The 24,762-nt window shown below is 41.9% G+C and overlaps 1 protein-coding gene across 1 annotated transcript in view; it reads right to left on the bottom strand.

Annotated features, from left to right (window-relative positions):
- Positions 1 to 1,796: 1,796 nt before the first annotated feature.
- Positions 1,797 to 24,762, bottom strand: part of LOC122033634 (mitochondrial Rho GTPase 1-like) — a 36,250-nt gene continuing 13,284 nt past the window's right edge. Inside the window, exons 8-14 of the mRNA XM_042592700.1 lie at positions 23,300 to 23,381; positions 7,252 to 7,463; positions 7,006 to 7,075; positions 6,057 to 6,169; positions 4,171 to 4,321; positions 2,939 to 3,125; positions 1,797 to 2,109 (exon numbers count right to left, since the gene is read on the bottom strand). Coding sequence (XP_042448634.1) covers positions 2,036 to 2,109; positions 2,939 to 3,125; positions 4,171 to 4,321; positions 6,057 to 6,169; positions 7,006 to 7,075; positions 7,252 to 7,463; positions 23,300 to 23,381 — 889 coding nt within the window. The 3' untranslated portion in view covers positions 1,797 to 2,035. The remainder of the gene's footprint in view (positions 2,110 to 2,938; positions 3,126 to 4,170; positions 4,322 to 6,056; positions 6,170 to 7,005; positions 7,076 to 7,251; positions 7,464 to 23,299; positions 23,382 to 24,762) is intronic.

Below are 24,762 nucleotides of genomic sequence, written 5' to 3'. Positions count from 1 at the left end.
TCTTATTGCAATATTTGTGTTTTTATTGACTATATATGTGTAACTAGCATTGTAGACGAAATCAAATTCACCAATGAACCATCCTCCCAACCAAATAGAGTTTGTTAGCGAGCCTTTCGAGCCGGTTTAAAAAATATTTTATTCGTATTCAAACTTATTGAAATCTAGCCCCACTCAAACATGTTCGATTATTTTTTTTAATCAAATTTGAACCCATAATATTTTGTTCGATTATTCACGAAATAAACTCAAATCAAACTTAGATTATTTTTATATAATTTTAATATTAATTTTAATATTAATTTTAATATGCTCAAATTATTCAAGCCGATTTCAAACTATAGTTCAATTTTACTGGATATTCGAATAATTCCAGTGAAACTCAAGCTCAAATTTTATTTCGAACTGAGTTCAAGCTAAAATTATTTATATTTTCTAACTTTGAATCGAATATTACATATATTTTTTGAGCTCTAATTCAAATATTAATATTTTCTTATTATTCGACTCGATTTGATTCGTTTGCACCCCTAGCTATCACTGGGGATAAATCAAGGCAGAAATCAAGAGTGCTTTTTAATTATTATCAAAATAGCACCTCATCCTACTTTGACCTAGTTATTTTCAAAGATATCCTTATTTTTTATTATATTATAGCAGCTATGAGATCATAGCTGCTACACAGTTATAGCAACTATGATTTTATAACTGCTACAACTACATTGTTATAGCAACTACAATCTTGTAGTCGGTACAGCATAATATTGACCAGAAATAAATTATTTATATAATAATAACTACAATTCATAGTTACTACAATATAATATTATAATATTGACCAGATAACTGCTACAATTATATAGGATCTAATTACCATATTATAATTCAAGACAAATAGAAAGCAATAACAATAATAAAGCATCCCTTAAGCTCCTCCAAATTAACAACATATATCTATCAGATCAAATTTCCAATAAAGCATCCTTACAATTCTCCTAACCATGGGGTGGCAATTCCGCTAATCATTTCATAAATGGATTGTGTTACATGTGTTAATTCAAAATTAAGTGTTAGTTCAAAACTATTGTTATTTTTTAGATTAACCAAACTTCATAAAAATAAATGTGTAAAATAAAGTCTTTTAAAGTCATATTAATTTAACTTGGTCAATATATGTTACTCATTTACATATTCAAGACATATCATGTCAGTTGAGTTTTGTATTTGTTAATTTGTTTCTAGTTCATCAGCTCTTTGCCTGGTCATCGCCTTTCATTTCTATGGTGTTGTATTATAATATTTGAATTGTTAATACTGAGTTTCGAATAGTCAACTGCTGCTCAGTTAGCACTGTGGTAAGTTCCTTCTCATTATTGATTGGCATTTACTTTAAAAACACTTAGGTTTATTGAGGGCGCTTAATTTGTTGTAAATGCAACTTAATCACATTGATAGACCTGTTCAACTGATTTCCTGTGCACATATTGCTGTAAGTTCTTGCTTGATCTACTGATTTCTATATGAAAATGACGAGTTGTTAAATTCAAATTGTGGTTAGGTAAAAATTGTTAATGAAGGTTAAAAATAATGCATGGTAAACGACTTGAGTAATATCACCAAGGTAATATCACCAAAAAATTTCCAAGTACATGGCATTTATCATATTCAATGTGAAAGTGTAGTCTATCAAAGACATTTAATTGTCGTTCCTATGCGCAGGAAGAGTAGCTTTTGTAGCATGACACCTCCATAAGATTAACATTGCATGCCTCGTTACCTAATTATCAGAATTTATATATTATCAAGGTGAGTTCATAAATAAACATAGATTTAAGTAGTGTGAGTTTACAAACCAATTAGAAGTAGATTGGTTTTGCTTTGTTAACCTTCAGAGAAAAGGAAACATCAAAATAACAAAGTCAAATAGAAAAGGAAGCTACATGTTCACTAACGCTATACAACCAGAGAAAATTGATGATTGGGAAAGCTCCAAAACATAGCAAACCAAGTACCATCGTATTTTATGATAGTGGCATCAACTTGATGTGTTCTTTCTTGCTGCATAAATTCGATAAGCTGCCAGTCCTGCAACTGTAACAGCAGCTCCAACTGTATGGCAAGACAGGCAAAAGTAAATAAACAATCAAGACGACAAAGAGTCACAAAGACAACGAAGATAACATTTTGCAAATAAATTTCAGCTCTTTGTAAAATGCTTCCTGGTTTACCCTTTTTTAAAAAAAATGCCATCAAACTTTACGTCCCAAAGGTTTTATATGGTAAAATGCCCTCCAAACTAAATAAATCCTTGCAGATAAGCACATATGCATGCAAAGTAAGAGGGCAATCCCACTAAGATGGATGCAGCGAAAAAGATGGAGTAGATGCTAGTAAATTGGAAGTTGGAACTGATTAAGAACAAAAATTTGAAAGATCACTTGGTTCCCAGCGAAAGTCAGGCATTCTATAACCTGCAAAACTAATTAAATTAATATTTGAAATCTCGAGCCAAGTTACGGTCTTGGTCCTAAGTCGGCTCAAGAAGTATTAAGCTTCTAGAGCAACTGGGCCTGGGACTGTCAAGTAGCCGAAGTGTATGGATTAGTAAGAAGTATGGATCAGTAAGAAGAGTAATTCGAGCAATGAATAACTAGAAAAATTATGCATCAATTTGCCAATAACAGCAAACAGCTTATTCCAACAAAACATATGTCCAATACTTCTGATGGATTACCAAAATGTATGGAATATGGATCAGTAAGAAGAGTAAGAATATGAAGGTACACATAAAAATAGGAAACAACCAAATAAAAGTTATAACGTCTTTCAAGTTTTTTTTTCCATAAATGTAACTTAATAAACATGAGCAGCTTCAAAACACTGAAATAAAAGAAGAATCAACAAAAAAGCAGGTGCTATTGAAAGGTTTTAATGGTACCTGAGATAAACACGAGAGACTGATTAATAAAGCGTCGGTATTGTTTGCGGCTTTTGCCAGCTTCAGTTTCTGGAATACTTAGATGAGGCTGTTGTGCAGCACTAACTATTCGATAGAAAACATCATTATGATCTCGTAATTTCATGCTGATGGGTATAGGTGACTCGATTCCCATCTCAAGGGTTACCTTCCAGTAAAAAAAAAACATAAAATTAGGATCAACAATGTAGTGAATGCTCATACTTCATTCAAAAATAGAAAAGGTCCTCGAACATACTGGAACCAACTATCCACTATCAAAAGCATTAGAAAATGTAATTTAATCCCACATGGACATACCAGCATAAGGCATTATCCTAATCTTATATATAGATGTACTATTATCTCTTTTTAATTGATTATATAGGTATTTGATTGCTTTCAATTAGATGGATATTATGGTAACATTAGCAAATTGTGGAAAGAATAGAGGCAGTGTTGGGCTTTTACCAGCATAAGTGCTGGCATAGAAAACCAAACGTTTACTGGCTCATGTGCCTGTGGCCAAGCGCATGATAACCCAGTTTTAGTGCCAATTCTAGCAGTTTCTTATTATGGGATTTCATTTGCATGTAACAGGTTGGAATTTTTCAATGGCTATGAATCTTCATCGATGGAGCATTCTAGAACCCAGGCAACACCTTGGCTGCATTTGGAAGCCCATGGGAAATCATCTCTTGTGGAGAAGACAAGTTTATTTTTTTGGAATTTTGTGCCCAAGTGTTCAAGGTGAGATTTTCTTATTTTTCTCCACCAGTATTGAGAGAAATTTAGGGTAAATTGAGGGGATACTATGCAAGGTGCAGAATAGACATTGATTTGTCCTATTACATTGTATTTTTCACTCATCAAGACTTGGATTTTCTCTGTAGAACAGGCTAACATTGAACCACATTAAATTGATCGTCTGTGTGTGTTATTCTACCAAGGGAAACATCCCACCACATGGCAGTGGAGTAAAGATTATTCTACATCTAGACACCAGATATAGATAGAAGTATTTAGTTTGTAGTGGCAAGTTTTAATTAGTGGTATAGCGATCTCTAACCTTATTAAATGGTACCAAAGGGACCAGTGTTCCCAACATGCAATGGCAACTTAATGCTACATTACAATTCCAAATTTCCATGAAAGTAAATAATATAATATTATAGACAAAAAAATAACAATGAACAAAACATGGCTTGAAGTACCCTAGTTGAATCTTGTATGCTCAAGGGATAGGCATCAAGGTCATCCTTAGCAGAAATGATAAGACAAGGAACTTCGTAGCCAGTGTTCTCTCCATGATAAGCAACTTGCTCCAGTAATTCTTTGGTTCTCTTCCAAGATTCTTCATTGAAACTGCAAATAAAAAAACTAATGTTTAAACTCCCTAGGAAAAAAAATAACACAGTAGAAATGCATAAAAAATGAAGATAACTGCAAAGCAACACCCAGTAGCTAACAACTTTATTGGGTTTATTCAGTCCAAAAGAACAGCAACAAGACCATTCTAAATTGTGGAGCTAAAAGTTGAAACATGTCACAGCATGGACAAGTGAAGGATCATATAGATCTTTTAAGAGAGCAACAAGTCCAAAACATGCAGAAATAGAACACAACTTTGTTACTGAAAATTTAGCCTTTAACCCCAACATACCTGTGTAGACATGATACATCATGGATGCAGACATGATATACGAGTCTGAGTAGTTGGACACAAACATGACACACGAGTCCGAGTAGTCGTCCTTGCCTATGAGAGCTAGAAGAAGCAAAGGAAACCTACCAGCGAATTGCATGGTGGGAGAACCTAGAGTTCAAGAGTGCCATGCACGAGCAAGGAGAGCATTATTGAATCGGTTGCACGTTAGGGAAGGGATTCAAAGTTCAGTAGAGTTTCTTGCAGCAGTGGAGTTTGGCTCTCATGTCGCAAGTAGGTGGCCCATAGCTTGCACGTAGGGAAGGGATTTCAAAGTTCAGTAGTGTTGCTTGCAGCAGTGGAGTTTGGTTCTCATGTCGCAAGGAGGTGGCCTGTAGGAGCAGCTTGCCTCTGGAGGAAAGGGAGTAGCTCACATTGAGAAGAAGAGAGCAGCTTGTGTTGGAACTAAAGGTGGGTTAGGGTTATGGAGAATATAACTTATATAAGTTAGTTTATACAGATTCATATTTTAAAAATATAAATTCAGATATAAGTTATAAGTTATACTTATTATAATAATAATTACTATATAATATATGTTATATAATTTAAAAGTTAGGTTATATAACTTAAAACATATACAAATTAATTAGCTATTATTTGATCAAATATTAGTATTTGAAGTTTAAGATCAATTCTGTCCTCATTTTGAGAAAATCTTATGCCTAAAAAAATCATGTACCTAAGATTCATATTCAACATGGATACGGAGGTACTCTTTCACAAGTCTAAGTAACATATGCATACAATGCGCTTAGGGAACCTTTTTAACATTGCACTCATCTATTATGAGGAGAACAAAAACAAACTTATCCTATTTTCTGCATCTATGGATTTGAAAATTCAAATTTGGGTCCCCTCTTCCATCTAGAACACTTAACTTTTATCCACTCTTTTAATTTTTTTTTCTTAATTCATTGCTTTCACATCTTTTAAGGGTCCATATAGCCACCTCACTTAGTGAGATAAGACTCGGTTGTTGCTGTAATTGTTGAATTGCTTTATATCTGTCTCTCCTTTTTTACGCACCATAATTAAATTCTCAAGGGATCAATTAAAATCAGTTAGAATCATCTGAGGTCAATTGGATTGATTTCCAATTGATTCAACAAAAAATGCCAGTATCAATACATGGTTTATCTAAACGAACATATATTTAATTATCTTAGCTAGAACAAGTCTTACACACCAACCATTGGGGTCAGCTACTTGGACCCTATCTCTCCATTGAACAAGACTATGCGGTCTTATTAGTTAGATGCACAATAAGAAAAGAGTGGTATGCTTTCTGTTTCAATATTAATTAAATTACACAAATAAAAGACATACAAAACACAATAAAATTTAATGATTAATGAGTTCATTAATCATACAGCTATAGCTAGAGCATAGTACCTGTCATAGATGAATACAGCTATATCACATGCTGCCAAAGACTCCTTGTTGGAAAGCAGGTTTTTAACTTCCTGTTCAGGAATCTCGCGCATTACAAGTATCTTTTTAGTACCCTACAAAACAACAGATACAGAATTAGGAATGCAAATAAAAAAGGGAGAAATAAGTCAATGCGCAGGTTATCTAGTCCTGGATTATGGAAAGATTATGAAAGTAAATCTTCAAGCATATGTATTGGTGATTAAAAAGAAACGAGACTGGTACAACTCATGCTGTGAGAAGACAAGAGCTAGCAGAAAAAAGATGAGGAAGGGGGAAGAAAATGGGGCTTTGAAAGGATATGAAATTTAACAATTTTGAGTTCTCCCACAGCTCCATTCCCTCGAGGATCCACTTATTTAACAAGTTTCGAACTAGAGGCAACTTAGGCAACATGTATAGCTGTTTTAACTAAGTTTTTAATTAATGTAAATGAGGTAAAATGTGGGGGGGGGAAAATCAATTCAAGGCTTAATTTGGATTGGATTGAGAATATTAAATCAAGTGAGGTGTGGGCTCAATTTGATGGGTGACAGCTTGAACTAGGTTCAAATCATAGTCAAATTGATCAAATTAGTGTGCACCATCATTAAGATGAACAAGCCTTCTCTACCTGTTACCCCTCTTACTTTAAAAGATGTTAACTTTTCAAAATATACAATCTATTGGTTATTTGAACATGTGAATATCATCTCAAGCTGATTTCTCTTATTGTACCATCTATTAGAGTTACCTCTAATAAAGTATACATAGTTTTTTTTTTGTCTTTTCCCACATAGATCCACCTTAGCATGCACATCTTTGCTACAGTATTGATCACTAGAAATTAGCCAAATTCAGTAGAAAAAATAATGATGCACCAAAAGAAAGTAACAAAACAAATGGTGCTTCTTTGTTCAGCTGCACTTACATTGTGAAGATCAACAACATTTGTAGCAAAACGATAAGATGTTGTAGGAGTATACTTGTCAGAGAATGTCCTGCATGACAAAGGATGAAATAAAGATATAATCCCTAAGAAGCCATGTTAAAAGATAACAAACTTTGTGAGCAGTTATCATGCACCTGTGAACAATATGAGACAGCAAGACAGATTAATTGATCAATTTATTGCAAAAATAAAAATATATATATATAAAAAAAAGTAAAGGCTCACCTTCCAATAAAGGAATTTAGCAATGTGGTTTTCCCTGCATTTTTAGGACCAAAGACAAAGCATTGAAAAACATTTCTCTGTGTACGTTGCTTTTTTCGATCCAAACGCCTTTTTCTTGTTACATGAAATACTGAAGCAGGATCACCAGTATATCCAATGTAAATCAGGTTAGCTAAACTAGCCTTTGGATCTTGAAGTGTCATAAGAGCCCACTGTGACAGATAGGATATGTTGGTCAATAATAACGAAGCACGACCAAAAGTGATGCATCAGGGAATTTTTATACTAAAGGTCACATTTAGTATATGTAAAAAGGAATTCTTGCACAAGGAAAATTCCAAGAAGTTATAATGAGATTTATTAACTTCAATCTGAATGCAAAAAATTGTAATGATTAACATTATTGTAAAGGAACTTCAGATAAATAGTGTAGGCCAAGGTGAAGTTTAGAGCATTCAACGAGTTACTGAACCTGTAAAAGTACAAAAACACAAGTGAAGAAAGTGGGATAGGAAATTCAAAATCTTGAAATCAAAAGATAACAAATAGACAAATCACCAAATAAATCCACCATAAACTTGTACTCCATATATTCTTTATAGTTCATGCACTGGTGATCCACTTGATATTAAACCAACCAGGCTGTCATTTTATACTTTGGAATCTGGTATATACTGATATAATGCAGACAGAGACTGACTGGACCAGTTATCTAATCATTGCATATATGTTTGAAGTGGGATTGGTTGCACCTAGGGAGAAAAATTCCATAAAAGCAAAATGGCTTCCCATATGTAAGAAAAGACCTCCAATGAACAAGACCAATTGACTACACAAACACTAATGGATCACTGACTTGTTGCTTGCCATCCTGACTCCAGTGGGTCAATGAATCAGTGGTGAAGCACAAACACGCCAAAAAATAAATTGACAAGGCACCAGGCTAATCAGCCTATTGATATAGCACCAACACACAACAATAACCACCAAGCCTTTTCCCACTAGGTGGGGTAGGCTAACCACTCAAAACTTATGAAAAGAGAAAAAAAAATGATAGAATGAAAGCTAATTCAATTACGTGGGATCCTGTGCTTACCTAATTCTTTGTAAAATAACTGACCTAACATATCCCAGAAAATATATAATGAACTTTCCAAGAAAATTCAAAAATTTAAAACTCTTTAAAAAAAATAAAAAAAATGCAGAACAAACCCAAAATTGCAAACTGATTTCCCCTCAAATCCCCATGGCAATATCTTGTCTTGAAAGAAAAATAAGATTCCAGCAACAATGTTGCTGAGGGTGACACCTGATGTGTATGTTTCATATATAATTTTTTATATTGTTTTGCATGCATTTTATTCATCACATGAGCATATTTTCATCTCTTTCGCATTGTTTTCATTATTTTAGTTTGGAGAACTACTCTTTGCACTTTTGGATTGAAAGGACGCAAATTCAAAGATTAATTGGAGTTAAAAAGCCTTTAAACGAGAGTCCACAACAAGGAACATGGAACATGCTTTGGCCGTGTCCCATGACATGAGTGTTCCTCTAGCCGAAGTTAGACGCAAAATAGAGCAACCACGGAATTTGTAGAGTTTGACAGGGGCTGGTCATGCCCACAAGCACAGTGGTGCTCCCTCCTACCGAAGAGCCAGTTTGGTCAGCCTCCGACACGCCTAGCTATGTCGATTGGCTCATCGATCTAGCCTCCGATACACCCAGGCCGAGCCGACTAGCATGACCATGTTAAGTCAATTTTGGAAAGTCATGACCAATTTGAAATACTTTAGAGGCTTTTGAAGCTTTAAAAAGACCAATGGGCCTCGTTTTGGGGCATCAAGGGGGTTTCCTTGTGAAAGGAACCCTAGGAGAGTATCATTTCTAAGGAGCACTTGAGATTTTATCCTCCCGAGAGCTTGGAGTTCATCCAAAGACAACTACGGACACCATGACTAAGCCTTTCTGCTCTCCTCTTTGATTTGAGTTGTAAAACACTTTTCTGCATGTCTTTTGGTTGTAACTCCATCTCCAGGGAGTAGTTCTTTTAATTCTAAGATGAGAGAATAGTCTAATGAATTGTTGACACTTGTTGCATGTTTTTATTTTTTTTTATCGCATGACATGTTTAATTTATGATCTGGATTTAGAATGCATACATGATTATGACACTTGCATGCATTTTCATCTCACGAGATGCGGGGAAGGACCGAGAGATGAACTCAATTCCCCGACCCCTAAAGTCCAACATTTGAAGGATTATTTACAAAAATAGTTCAAAATAGGACACTATTGGCTATCACAAAGCTTAATGGGTTTACCCTGATTCGACGTCACGAAGTAGGGGATAACACATAAAGGACTGTGGGACACTATGACAGAAGCCCCCCTGAAAAATCGTCGCTTTAGTAAGGTTCTGAAAGTAGATACCGCGTTTGATAGACACACCAGTATAATTTCAAAAATCTATATCGAGTACCACGAGATAGACCACCTTCATAATTATCAAATACAAAGTTAAAAGAGTGAAAATGTTTAGGGTGTCAACGATCATTGTGGTGAAACAGAAATCCTAAAATTGCTACCAAAAATCGATTTTCTTCCACAAACTTTCTTTGCTTTCTTAGTTTGTTTTCTCGTTCACACGATTTCTCTCGATTTTGATTGATTTAGATAATCTGCTCCAGAAGACTGACTAGTACTCGATTTATAGTCTTGTGAGATCGATATTTTATTACTTGACGACAACCATGCACTTATGGAAATCAACATCAACACCTAAACCTATTGGCTATAAACTTTAAAGTAGAAAATAGTAAAACGTGATTGTCCTAGGAATCTTTGTATTCTCCATCAAACGATGCACAAGAGAGAAAACTGTCTATACATCCTAGAATCCTTATTACCCCAGGTAATATATATATAAATTATAAATTATCATAATTTTAGATTGATCGATAAGTGAAGGTCTTCTCTATGTTACGCTAATTCCACTGTGCCAGTATAATTGCTTTGAATTACTCATCTCATTGTAGAATAAAAAATACTTCAAGATCTATTAAATGAATCTTCCTTGAGAATAATTTCCATAGAGCCATACACTAGCAAAATGGTGGTGCTAAAAGAAAAATATGCGTTATCCTCTCAAGTTTTGGGATGATATCATTTTTATACTTGCTTTGATATGCACTATCTCATAGTGGAAATAATACTAGACAATTTCCATGTATAGGAGGTATCCTTGCTACAATATACAATTGTCTCCACAAATCAAAATTTATTTGAATTTATTCTTTATTTTCTAACAAACCATCTATTTTCAAGTTTGTCCTGAAGGATTTATCTATTTTATCACTATTATCTATTCCTAAACCACCTTCTCTTACAAGGACACAATTTCATCAAAGTGCGAAATAGAGGATGAAGAGTCAGGCAAGTCATAAATAGTCCTTCAAACTACGTCTTATCCCAACACCACCTATTGTTCAGATCCTATCTCAGGCCTTGACTTTCCCATTGCTTTAACGATACTCATAAGTTTAACACCTTACATGCTCCTAATACATTTCTTAGGCTTCATTGGCTTCTAGTATTCTACTTGTCTTTCCATGTTACATTCATTTAGAATTTTCCAAACTAACTTAAAGGTTCTTTCAGATTAAAGGTATAGATAACCAATTGGAAAGATAGCAGATTATAATGGTACATGGGAAACTTGTTCTTCTTTCTTTGGCCAACTATTTTGGGTTGCAAATGACTGTTTTTCATTAAAACATTCTCTGACTGCTCCATTGACAAACTTAAAACTAGATTAGTGGCAAAATGATTGTTCCTGCTTAAACACCGTAGATGGTCAAACCACCCATCAACGAATTGGGTAAATTGTACAACTCTTGAGGGAATGTCGGCAAGGGACAGGAACGGCCAGGCTCACAAAGAAAGAGGTTCGAATGGTGTCGAGAGGTGTCCCGATGAAGCCACTCCGAAGTCAGTGGGGTGCGCGTGAGTTGGAGGAAATAGGGAAAGGTTCGGGAGTTCAAGGATTGGTATGCTCATACCTACGCCCGCAAGAGCGGGCGATCTTTCAAAGAGTCATTGAGGTCCATGTTCTCCTCAATGTGCGCCCCGATTACCCACATTTCAAGGGAGGTGGACACATCGCCCCATGATCTTCGATGTTCTTGCTAGCGATGGATAAGGAGCCACGTGATCTCATGGTCTCTATGTTCCCTGCATTTCCAGTAGACCACATCGAGAGGGAGGGGGTTGTCAACTCACAGGACACCTTGAGTCGAGCTAGCCACTTACAGGAGATCTCAGGCTGAGTCGAGAGATCGGCATCATTCATCTGAGCTAAGGAGTCGGTAATGTAAGGTCAAGCTTAACAGTCAATGATGTATGGCCCAAGGTCGGGAGGCCAAGCTAGAAAAGAGTGGGCAGGAGTGAGCGTGCTAAGAAGTGGCCAAGTTGAATCAGAGTGGCTGAAGGGGCAAAGGTATCTTGAGTTGAGCTAGCTCAGACAGAGGCCCCCTGGGGTCAGCCGAGCAAACATCTCAGGGCTACCCAAGTTCTCTAGGAAGTCGGCACTCAAGACAAGTAGAATTGGAGTGCCTCCTTAGCTCAATGAGAGGCCTGACATTCATAGAGATATCCTTCCTGGCCTTCGCAAGAGGTTGGCTCTAATGCAAAGGAGTCGGTGTCAATAGAGAGTATCAAGTCCTAAGAGGAGAAGTCGTAGACCAACTTTCTAAGTTTGTTGCTTATAGTAAGCTAATATTTTATCTAAAGTAAAAAAGTATTTATATATGCTGAAGCAAATCTTAAGAGTATGGTATAATAAACATGGATAAATTCTTCGTAAGTTTAGTAATCAAAAGTAAATCAACTCATTCTGGATTTCAATTTTTGCATCTTAGTCTGAAACATATTATTCTTATTGTTTATGTGGATAAAATCATCATAATTGATGACAGTTTTGCAAGCAAGATTTATATTGACGCTTTCAAACGGAGGATTAAGTGAATTGAAGCACTTGGCATAGAGGATTTAGGTCTGTGTGTGTGTGTGAGAGAGAGACTTGGAATACATAAGAAAGCAATTATGTTCAGAGTTAAACTTATATACATATATACATAATATAGAGCACTTTTATCCTGCACGACTTACCGTGCGCGACTGAGTGGTCGGGATGCCCGGAACTGATCCGGGCAACCCTGAGTGCATTCACTTTAGATCTCGCTTCCGGAAGCCCCGACCACTCAGTCGCACACAATGAGTCGGGTAGAATAATGAAACTGTATATATATATATATATATATATATATATATGATCCTGTCCGAATCGCTGAACCAACGGACGCTGGGCACGTGGTGCTCTCCTAGTTGATGACGTGGCTCCCCCGCTGACCGTGTGGAGCTCCGGCGAACCTGCAAAGAAGTCGGGCCGGGAAGGGGTTCCCGGCGACGACCCTCCGACGCTCAAGTCAGGCAAGCAAGCAGCAAAAAAGTGGTTTCGAATATGAGAGTCACTCTACCTCCGGCGAAGTCTGTGAGCTCTTATATAGAGCTGGAGGAAGCTCATGCACACCAATCGAGGTGTACACGTGTACTGTGGCCATACCCGGGTATGGCTTGTCAGGTGACCTTGCTTGACGCCATACTGCTACAGTTCGACCACCTTTCTGATGGGACATGAGGACATTCTGTCCTAGGCCTTCGTACATAACATGTCCTTCGACCATACTTCCTGTCAGATGATGTTCCCTTGCTTCACGTTTATGGTGAACGTCCTGCCGATCGGCAATCCCATTCTGCCCAACCAGACTTAAATGCTAGTCTGCTCGGGAGAATCTTGGTCGTGCGCTCGGCTACGCCTATTCAGTCTGATTGATTTATGCATTGGCCGAGCGGACCTTCATGTCGGCTCGGCGTCCTTGTTTATCATGAGCATCGGAAACCCGACCCCTCGTCGGGTCTATGCTTCTGCTTATGCCCTTGGGCCGTTCCGCCCCTACTGCCCGGTCGGTCGCCCTTCCCCAATCGGCCTCTGGCCTTGGTCTTCACATGGTGTTGACTTCTCTACGAAAATAAAAGGGGGGCCCACCTTATCACCGGATCACTTGCCTCCCCGTCAAGTCTAGTCGAGGGAGGCGCTTAAGTCCGACTGACTGGACTGTCGGTCTAACCGAATAATGATCGCTGAGCCGGCCCATGGAATGCTCTTCTGCTCGGCCATTCCTTTTTGTGCCGCCCGTTCGGCAATACCTCATGGGCAGGCGGTTAATGCTGCCTCTTTCGATATCCTGCAAATTTTTTTTTTTTTACTGAGCACGCTTTCCTTAAATGCGCCCTGTGTCCGCCTAACACGTGGCGGATTAGCAGTCGTCAGTGTGCGGTGGCATTACCGTCGATGGGACAGCCGCCGCTTGAAATGGACGGCCCGATGGCCACCTTGTTCTTTGCGACCTAATCCAACGGTGGAGGCCGTTCGGCCCCAACCCTATAAAGCCGGACCTTCTCCTCTTTGCCACATTCTTCTTCCTTCGTTCTTCGGCTTTCCACTGTTCTCTTTGCTCCGACGATCCTTATTCTCCGCTTGTTTGGTGCGCTCGTCATCTTCTTCCTTTCCTCGATCTTTCTTGTACCCGTAAGCCTTCCTTTTCAGCTCCCCACCTCCTGTATTGCTTTCTTTTTCATTCTGTCGGCATTTTCTTTTAGTTTTTCTGTCAATATCTCTTCTGTTTCGACCATGGCGAGTACTTCTACGCCTACAGTCGGCGCTCCTAGTCTCTGGTATACGACTATGGAGAGCCGATTCGATGAAGAAGACGCACTGCGTCTCATTCGGGCGTATGAAATTCCGGCCGACCATGAGATAGTTGTAGCTACGCCTTCCGATCGGCCTAATGATCCGCCGCCCGGTACCATTTGCTTCTTCCGTGATCAATTTTTGGTCGGGCTGCGCTTTCCTCCACATTCGTTCATCCTCAAAATATGCAACCACTTTCGCCTCCCGCTCGGCCAATTAGTCCCGAACTCAATTAGGTTGCTGAGCGGGGTGATAGTCCTTTTCAAATTGAACGATATCCCCTTGGACCCCCAAATCTTCCACTATTTCTTCTACCCAAAACAATCCGAGTGGGGGACCTTCATATTTCAATCTAGATCGGGTTTCGTCCTATTTACCAACATGCCGAGCTCCAATAAGCATTGGAAGGAGCATTTCTTTTTTATGCGTCTCCCCGAGCGGCCGGCCTTCCGAATGAAGTGGCAGACGGCGGTGCCGAATCAACCGGGTCTTGGCAAATTCAAGAGCCATCCGGCGTATCTTCATGCGGCCAACCAGCTAGTCGGCCAACGTTACGATATCGGCAAGTTGCTCCTTCCTGGAGTAATGTATATATTCGGCTTGTTTCCCATCCAAGCCGATTTGCCTTGTAGCATGAGTAAGCGATTCTTATCCCCCTTTTTCTTTTGTTCTAACTGATTTATTCTTTGTTTCTGCAGCTGAAGTTATGTGGCGTGCTAAGGCAACCGAAAAGCTCAAGCTGAAAGCCGCCAATATTGAGGCGGTGAAGGACAAGGAAGCGGCCGAACGAGGGCTGGTCCTGACCGGCCCTACAACTGAAGGGAGCGAGGGAACTCAAGTTGCTCCCGAGGCTTCGGCCGCCCGCGTCTCCACTGACGAGGCCGCGGCCAATATCACAACATCTGCCCAGGCCGAGGAGGAAGGCCGATCGGCTGACTAGGCACCTTTGGCGACTCGAAAGCGCCGGCATCTAGAGCAAGCTCCTCAATCGATCTCATCAGATGGGCAGCCTTCCGAGCGGAGTGATGCAGCTCACGCGGTCTCTGAGGCAGTCTCTTCAGAGCACACTCCGACGCAGGTTGGATTACCCCCGACCGTTTCCGAGACGCAGCCTTCCACCTCCCGGCCTCTGCGTCGCCTCAAGCGACTAGGCAAGCGTCCTGCCCTGACCGAGCGGCCCGAGGGTGGTCAAAACAGTTCTCCGATTTCCTTCGGAGGAGTATCTATCGGCTGCTGATCGGCCCGCAGTCCCTGAACAACAAATAACCCTCACCGGCCCGCTCGCCAAAGTTTGGGAGGACGCGCGCATACGCGTCGCGCTCATGTCCCCCAGTCAGCTAGGGGACAGTTACCTGCAGCAGACGACCGGGGTATGCCTTTTTGCTTTACTGATACTTTTTATTTTAACTTTTAACTTAACTGCTCAAACTTTCGGAGGCAAACCAAGGGCAATCCACGGCTGTTCTGGAGAAAAGCAAAAAGCTTTTGGAAGCCGAACGGAAACGAGCTTCCGATCTGGCGAGCGAGGTCGCTCGGCTTGAAGCTGTGGTCAAACAACGGGATAAAGAGATCAAGACGGCGACCTCTCGGAAGCGCAAGGCCATCGACGACATGGACATAATGAAGGTGGAGATCAGAGGGCTAGAGCAACGCGTCAAGTATCTGGATGCCCTTCTGGCCACCGAGAGGGAGAGCCGCTCGGCCGATCTGCTCAAATTTGAAGGAGACTTGAAGGATCTTCATGCCGCCAACGATACTTCCCGAGCCGCGCTCAAAGGGTATCAGGATGGGGAGTCGGCCCACTCTGACGAAGTGAGGAAGGCATTTGTCCGCTCGGACGATTTCGGAGAGAAATTCACCGACAAGATTTCCCTCACTTTCGAAGAGGCGATCAAGGCGGCGGTGGATTACTTGAAGACTAAAGGTCACCTTCCCGCCGAGCTGACCATCGCCCAGAGGATCTGGCTACCGTGATGGGAGTCATTCCTGATGCTCTTTTTGATTTTGACACGTGAGGAGTGTTTTTTATCAACTTTTTCGTATCCTCGCCGTTCGGCAAAAATATTTTTTGTCATCAACTTTTGTCTGTTCGTCGCTGGGTATAACTGAAATTTGTTTTTGCCAAGTATTCCCTGCGAGTTATCCGTTCGGTTCAATATGCTAACTCGGATTAGAGCCGATTATTTGCAAGTATTTTTCGCCAAGAGCCTGTGCGATTACCGTTCGGCGTGCGAACCTCGTTCATTCCCTCGCTCTCTATTCATTAATCACATTTTACTTTACCTCCTTACTTGGAAGGCCTTGCTGACGAGCGTGCCGCTCATCCGTATATTGACCTCATAGAGCATGCTGTTGTCGATCTGCTCTTACCATTGGCCAGTGCCACGCTGCACGCTATCCGACCGGGGGGTTTATAGACGCCGGTTCGTCTCTTGATATTTAACGACGGAGCTCGTCGGTCTTCCGACCGGGGGGTTTATAGACGCCCGACTCGATAACGCCGAGCTCAACGGTCTTCCGCCTAAGGGTTTATGACGCCTCGCCTCGATATTTAACGCCTGAGCTCGACGGCCTCCGCCGGAGGGTTTATGACGCCGCCTCGCCTCGATATTTAACGCCTGAGCTCGACGGTCTTCCGCCGGGAGTCACCGGCCCGACTCTCGATATTTAACGTCTGAGCTCGACGGCCTTCCGCTCGGGGGTTTATTCGCCGGGCCGACTCTCGATATTTAACGCCGGAGCACGGTCTTCCGCCGGAGGGTTTATGACGCCGCCTCGATATTTAACGCCTGAGCTCGACGGCTTCCGCCGGAGGGTTTATGACGCCGCCGCCTCGATATTTAACGCCTGAGCTCGACGGTCTTCTAAGCCTAATTGACGATGTCTACACGGCCGAACCAGCAGGGTTTCGCATCGAGCCTCGCTCAGATAATATACCTCCGATCCGAGCGGTCCTGCCTTCTTTTCGAGCTGCTCGGATAATTTACCTCCTACCAAACCAAGACGGGCCTTCGCTGAGCACTGCTCGGATAATTTACCTCCGCCCGAACGGCACGGTTCGGCTGACGATGCCTTATACTTGCTTTAGTCTTCCGATTTTTCATTTGCATTTCAAGTATACAAAAAAAAGTATACAGGATGATTTACATCAGGCCACCTTGGAGGTGGTTCGCCCCACGCCTCTAGTTGCCGCCTTCATTTTCCGATAGAGGCACCCGAGCGAGCACCATGACCAAGGGCCCGCCAGGAGCCTTCAATTTGCCGACGCCGCCGACCGCTTTACTTTCTTCCGCATAAGGTCGCCAACTTGAAGGCTCTAGGATCACGCGACGGTTGTAGTTCCGCTCATTCTTCAGACGCCATCACCGGACGGACGCCTGGCTCGCTTCTCGACCAAATCCACCCATGTTCCTTCGCTTATCGTAATCATAATTCGATCCGACGGACTCAACGCCGACTTCAATCGATGCCGCCACCGACACCAAACGGAATGGCGTGCTCCTTCCTTCGGGGCGGATAGCCCATAGACGCCCACTTCATCCACCCGCTCCCAAACGGTCGAGCCGAGCGCATCAAAGAATTTCCGATTGCTATTTCGGCCGACCGCTGGGATAGCCACAAACGCGAAGTGTTGCTCGATGTCATAGCTTGCACCAATCTTCGAGCAACTTCCCCGTGAATTCGGAAACAAGTCGGCGAGGGACGCCGAACCGACAGATGTAAACTTTTGACTATCTGCTCGGTGATCTTGGCTAGCGGCTCGGCCTCCACCCACTTGGAAAAATAATCGATCGCCACCAATAAAATTTCCGGTCGCCATCAGAAATGGACCAACAATATCCATTCCCACCGATCGAACGGCAGGCGACCGTGGATGCCTCATCTCCTCCGGTGGGAGAAGTTATGATACTGGCAAGAAAGGCACGCCGACACGGTCCGAGCGGTCATCGTGGCCCCGCCAACGGATCTTCCTCGAGATCGCCACGTCCCCCGCACGAGCCTCGTGCACTTCCGGAGGATGTATTCGGCCTTCCAGCTCACACACTTCAAAAGTGGGCGGGAGAAAGCCTTTAGAGTTGATCACCAACGAGTGTGAACCGACCGCCTCCTTCTCGATAGACGGGCCCTCCCGGCCGGATGGTGTCGATTCGATAGCTGCCCTCCAATCGCTTGGGAATGTGATGCCCTCCATCCGATCGATATGTGCCACCAAGGACACTTGCTCGACTGGCCGCGGAAGGATGACTGGTGTTAGTGCACTTGCGAGCTTGGCTAACTCATCTGCCGCATGGTTTTCTGCTCGGGGTATCTTCTGGATAATGACTTCTCTGAAATTGGTCTTGAGCTTTTCGAAGGCCTCTGCATAAAGCTTGAGCCGGGCGTTATTGATTTCAAATGTACCTGAGAGTTGCTGGGCGGCCAGCTGAGAATCCGAGTAGAGTGTCACCCGACCGGCTCCTACATGCTGAGCCGCCTGCAAGCCAGCTATGAGGGCCTCGTACTCCGCTTCGTTGTTGGTGGCTCTGTAGTCCAGCCGGACGGACAGGTGTATTCGCTCGCCTTGAGGAGAGAGCAGTAGGATGCCAATGTCGCTCCCTAGCCGAGTGGAAGATCCATCCACAAATATTTTCCATATAACTTCGGGCTCCGGCTTCTGCACCTCCGTCACAAAATCTGCCAAGGACTGTGCCTTGATTGCCGAGCGGGGTTGATATTGTATATCGAACTCGCTGAGCTCCGTCGTCCATTTGATGAGTCGTCCGGACGCTTCTGGATTGAGGAGTATTCTTCCGAGCGGGCTATTAGTCTTCACAATGATAGTATGCGCCAGGAAGTATGGGCGAAGCCTCCGAGCGGCGAGGACCAAGGCGAAAGGAATGTCGTTCACATATACTTCTAGATTGCGTCCGATCTGCTCTTTGAATACTTTATTCATCATGCGCTGGTAAGTTGCTCCTGCGTTTTTTAATCCGAACGGCATTACATTGTAACAGTAAGTGCCGTCGTCGGTGATGAAGCTGACCTTTTCTTGATCATCTCGGGCGAGCGGCACCTGATGATAACCCTTATATGCGTCCAACATGCAGATGAACTCGCATCCGGCCGTGGAATCCACTAGTTGATCAATCCGGGGCAGTGGGTAGAAATCCTTCGGACACGCTTTGTTCAGATCCCTTGGGAACTGTATTTCTCGTATGTGGCCGGCCTCCAAGAGTCTTTCCACCTCCCCTCGAATTATAGCATTCTGCTCGGCACTGAAATCTCTCTTTCTTTGCTTTACTGGCCGAGCGTCCGGTCGGACGTGGAGCTCATGTTGGGCGATGTTTGGAGATACTCCAGGCAGCTCATGTGTTGACCAAGCGAAGACGTCGCGATTTTCCTGGAGCCATTTGATCACATCTTCTTTTTGGCTTGCTCCCAGATCAGATGCTATGAATGTAGTGACTTCCGGTCGGGAGGGATGAATCTGCACCTCCTCCTTTTCTTCATAAACCAAGGAGGGAGGCTTTTCGGTTATGGCATTCACCTCAAGGCGTGGCGTCTTCCTCGCGAAACTAGATTCCGCTCGGACCATCTCAATGTAGCACTTCCGAGCCGCTAACTGGTCTCCTCGTACTTCTCCAACTTTGTCTTCGACGAGAAACTTGATTTTCTGATAAAAGGTGGAGACGGCCGCTCGGAATTCACTGAGAGCTGGTCGGCCCAATATAATATTATAAGTTGAGGGGGAATCAACCACTACGAAATTGGTAGTTCTGGTCCTTCTGAGCGGCTCTTCTCCTAATGAAATAGCGAGCCGGATTTGTCCGACCGGAAGAACCTCGTTGCCCGTGAACCCATAGAGTGGGGTCGACATAGGCAGCAGCTCGGCTCGATCAATTTGTAGTTGGTCGAAGGCCTTCTTGAAAATGATATTGACCGAACTGCCTGTATCAATAAAAATGCGGTGAATAGTATAATTAGCTATTACCGCTTTGATGATGATTTCGGGTCCACTCGCCCGCTCCTGGCTGCAACCGACAGAGTGTATCTCGAGCTGTCTGACGCTTGCCTTCCGTGCCCGATTGGAGTCACCGCCGGTCGGCCCATCAGCTATGATGTTGATTTCTCCTCGGGACGCGTTGTTTCTATTTTCTTCCTCCCGGGCGGATGGTCTTGGCTGTTTGGACCTCCGGGTATTATCTCCACGCCTCTGGGGTTGATGTCGATCTGGCGATCTCCTAGGTGTTTGACGACCGGCTACTTGATGCCTTTGGTGCCGGTCGGAAGATGGGGACCGACGACGGTCATTCCGAGGAACGGGATGCGTAATGAAGGGAAGACTTCTGCAATCTCGAGTGTTGTGGGTGTCTGTTCGATGGAACGAACAGAACATGGGCGTCCACTTCTTCTTCGGCTTGGGCTGCTCGGCAGCTACCTCTTGAACGGCTTGATTTCTCACATGCGAGTGAGGGCGGGCGGCTTCAACTCGTGGTCCCCTTGGCGGCTGATTGCCAGTTGATTGCTTCCGCTCAGAGGGTGTCTGTCGCTCGGCCGGAATTTCTTTTCTCCTTGCAGCTTGGGCTTCTTCCACATTGATATATTCGTTGGCTCGGTGCAACATGTGATCATAATCCCGAGGCGGCTTCCGGATCAGCGAGCGGAATATCCATAGCCACTCGATTAAACCTCTGAATATAAGCACGGAGCGACTCTCGGGCCTCTTGTTTGATAGCAAACAAGCTGACGCTAGTCTTTTGGTAACGCCGACTGCTTGCAAAATGATGGAGGAACGCCGTGCGGAACTCCTTGAAGCTAGTAATCGATCCGTCCGGCAGCCTCCGAAACCACCGTTGAGCGGATCCCGAGAGGGTGGTAAGGAAAACCCGACACTTCACTCCATCTGTATATTGATGAAGGGTTGTCAAACTTTCCCAAATGATCGTCTGGGTCGGTGGTTCCATCGTATTCACCGATTACCGGGGGCACATAGTGCTTTGGCAGAGGATCTTGCAAGATAGCCTTTGAGAATTGACGATTGGACCGCTCGGGAGAAGCGTCCGATCGGGGAGCCTTTCCTTTTTTGCTATCTCGTAATGGCACTTCGTCCAATGAAGATCCTCGCTCGCGGTTAACTGTTGCGGCTTCCGAAGGCGTGCGGAATAGGGCCCGGTGAAATGGAACCGTGGCCTGAGGTGCTTCCGCTCGGCCACCTGAAACTGAGGTCGCTTGCTGCTCAATCCGCTCGACTTGCGACTTCTGCCTTTGCTCCACCAGCTTAGCTACTCTTGTCTCAATTAGTGCGTCGAGCTCCTCTGTGGAAAGCATCACCGAGTGCGGTCGTCCAGCTTCGTCCGTTGATTCCGATGTGGAAAGCATCACCGAGTGCGGTCGTCCAGCTTTGTCCATTAATTCCGATCGGATGCAGGAGCGTTCCCACAGACGGCGCCAATTTGATCCTGTCCGAATCGCTGAACCAACGGACGCTGGGCACGTGGTGCTCTCCTAGTTGATGACGTGGCTCCCCCGCTGACCGTGTGGAGCTCCGGCGAACCTGCAAAGAAGTCGGGCCGGGAAGGGGTTTCCGGCGACAACCCTCCGAATATGAGAGTCACTCTACCTCCGGCGAAGTCTGTAAACTCTTATATAGAGCTGGAGGAAGCTCATGCACACCAATCGAGGTGTACACGTGTACTGTGGCCATACCCGGGTATGGCTTGTCAGGTGACTTTGCTTGACGCCATACTGCTACAGTTCGACCACCTTTCTGATGGGACATGAGGACATTCTGTCCTAGGCCTTCGTACATAACATGTCCTTCGACCATACTTCCTGTCAGAGGATGTTCCCTTGCTTCACGTTTATGGTGAACGTCCTGCCGATCGGCAATCCCATTCTTCCCAGCCAGACTTAAATGCTAGTCTGCTCGGGAGAATCTTGGTCATGCGCTCGGCTACGCCTATTCAGTCTGATTGATTTATGCATTGGCCGAGCGGACCTTCATGTCGGCTCGTTCCGCCCCTACTGCCCGGTCAGTCGCCCTTCCCCAATCGGCCTCTGGCCTTGGTCTTCACATGGTGTTGACTTCTCTACGAAAAAAAAAAGGGGGGGGGGGGGGCCACCTTATCATCGGATCAATATATATATATATAATCTTGATACCCTACTTGCATGCTCACCTTGTGAGCCCCCATGTGTATTTTTTTTGGTTTTTTTTTAATTTTAATACTATAACCCAAACTGTAAACACTAAATCATAAATTCTAAACCCTAAACTCTAAAAAAATAAAGAAAAAAATATATACTTGTGAGCACCATAAGGTAAATAGGGTAGCATTCTTGTGTATATATATTTATATTTATATATATAAAGTTGGAGGGAAGAAGGGGAGCCTTAATGCAATGGTATAGGTGTTGTCGTGTGACCTTGTGATCACAAGTTCGAGTCAAAAAACAATCTATTAAGCATACAATAGCCCCAATGTCATCTGTCCCTTCCCGGATCCACATTGGCAAAAGCTTGATGCATCGGACTATCTTTTGTATATATAAAGTTGGAGGGAAGTACTTTAGGGATAAACCATAATAACTTCACCAATTTAACATTAATGTAGTATTTTGTTGATTCACACCACATGACACGTAGGTAGAAGCATCGTTTATATTTTAGTAAAATGAGGTAAGTTGTGTAAGGTTGTCATAGTAGTAAAAGTTGTAGTAATGTAAATAATCATCAACGACATTTAATAGGATACAACTCAAACATGAACCTCACCCTCAAACATAGAAAGTTGTTTGGATGAATCAAACATCATTATACATGTCTAGTGATTCATCTAAATACGAAACTATATAATACAATAGTTTGCTCCTCTTATATAGAATAAAACAAAGGATGTGCTTAATAATCATCCAATATTGAAACAGACCACCTCTTGAAGTGACTCCTTGGTAGTCTATTGGAAGCCTCATCCATCCTTTAACAATTTTCTAGGAGGCAATCCATCAGATTTCCTTTACAAGTACAACTTAACCTCAGAACCCTATTCTATCTTGAAGACCATATTTTTCCCTTGTCCTTGTTAAATACATTTCAAGTTAAAGATCAATCATAATCTAAAAAGACTTGGTAATTAACCTCACTGAAACAAGGAAGCAAAGGAAGCCCAAAATGCACAGAACCATCAAATGCATACATATTAACAGTTCAGGTACAAAGCAAAAATCTTGAATGTTAAGACTACAAAATAGAAGTACCTCAGAAATGAATCCATCAAGTGACAAACCGCCTAAAACATTCTTCTCGGCAGCATCCTTGTAAGGAGATTTGGACCACGGGCTATAAAGAACACAATAGACTTAGGGCAAAACAAACCAAAAGAAGCACAAGAGAAAAGATATTGTATTTCACACCATTGAAATTATAGTTTAGCAACAAAGAGCCTACGCACTTTAACAAACTGCATTCATGTAATAAATGCAGGGACAAAATTATCAAAGAAGGGCAACTATGGATTATAAGTTTTGTCGCCATGTCATAGCTTTTGATCAGAAAAATAATGAACGAAAAGGCTAGTGACATGCATTTCAGAACATGATTGCCTACATCTCCGATTTGTTCTACTTGCTTCAAACCGTTACATTGTTGGAAAATGATTGGCTAAAATTTCAACACGTGCTACTGGCTTCAAACCATTACATTGTTGGAAAATGATGGGTTAAGATTTCACTACGTGCAGTAATCAATGTCTGAGAGTCCAGGCTACAATTGCGGCAAAACTTTTAAAAACTAAACTGAGGAACATAATGGAATATATATTTTTATAGGTGAATCAACCACACTAAAAAAAACACCAAGCAAGGAAATCCAAAATTAGAAAAAATACTAGTATGAGGGAAAAAGGAAGAGATAAGGTGAAAGAAGTGGAAATAATAGAATACATACATATATAAAGAGAGCTAATATTTTTAAAAAAGTGGGAGAGGACTTTCACTCCAGGAATAAAATCTCAAGTCGTGCCATCCGAAACGGACAATTTTTACTAATCCGAAACGGGACCAGCACCGATACAGAACACGCAACAATTTCATGTGCACGCGGGCAACAAAAGGAAGAAGGAAGAAGAAATCCATTTTGGGATGAAGATTACTTGGAAGCATAGGTGAAAGATTAGCTCGGCGAGCTCGGTGAAGGCAAGACAAGAAAAAATCGTGAGGGGGAAGAGGCGGAAGAACCACGAGGCGTGAGGGGAAGAAGGCATAATCGGGGAATACGAAAGGAAAAGATCATAATAAGTAGGATTTTATTAAAAGTTTTAATTAAAACTGTGAAATTATATATATAATTTATCATTCTTAATTAATTATTATATAGATTATAATAATATAAATTAATAATTAATTAAATAAACGATTGATTAATTAATATAATTATAATATATAATTTAAATTTTTATTATTTTATTTAAAATATAAAAAAATAGTTAATTTATATAATATATAGTTATATAATTTTAAAAAAATTAAAATCAAACTTTAAATTATTTTTATAAATTAAAAATAGATTTAAATTTTATAAAAATATTTAAAATAATTTTAAAATTTTATAAAAAAATCTAAAAAATTAAAAATATATAAATTTTTTAAATAAATTTGATTTTAAAATGCAATATAAACTCTATATATATATATATATATATAAGCTATAATAATTAATATAT

Source organism: Zingiber officinale, chromosome 11B, assembly GCF_018446385.1.
Source record: "Zingiber officinale cultivar Zhangliang chromosome 11B, Zo_v1.1, whole genome shotgun sequence".
Lineage (NCBI taxonomy): Eukaryota > Viridiplantae > Streptophyta > Magnoliopsida > Zingiberales > Zingiberaceae > Zingiber > Zingiber officinale.
The sequence above is the reverse complement of the archived record's forward strand: the minus strand, read 5'-3'. Positions and strand labels throughout refer to the sequence as shown.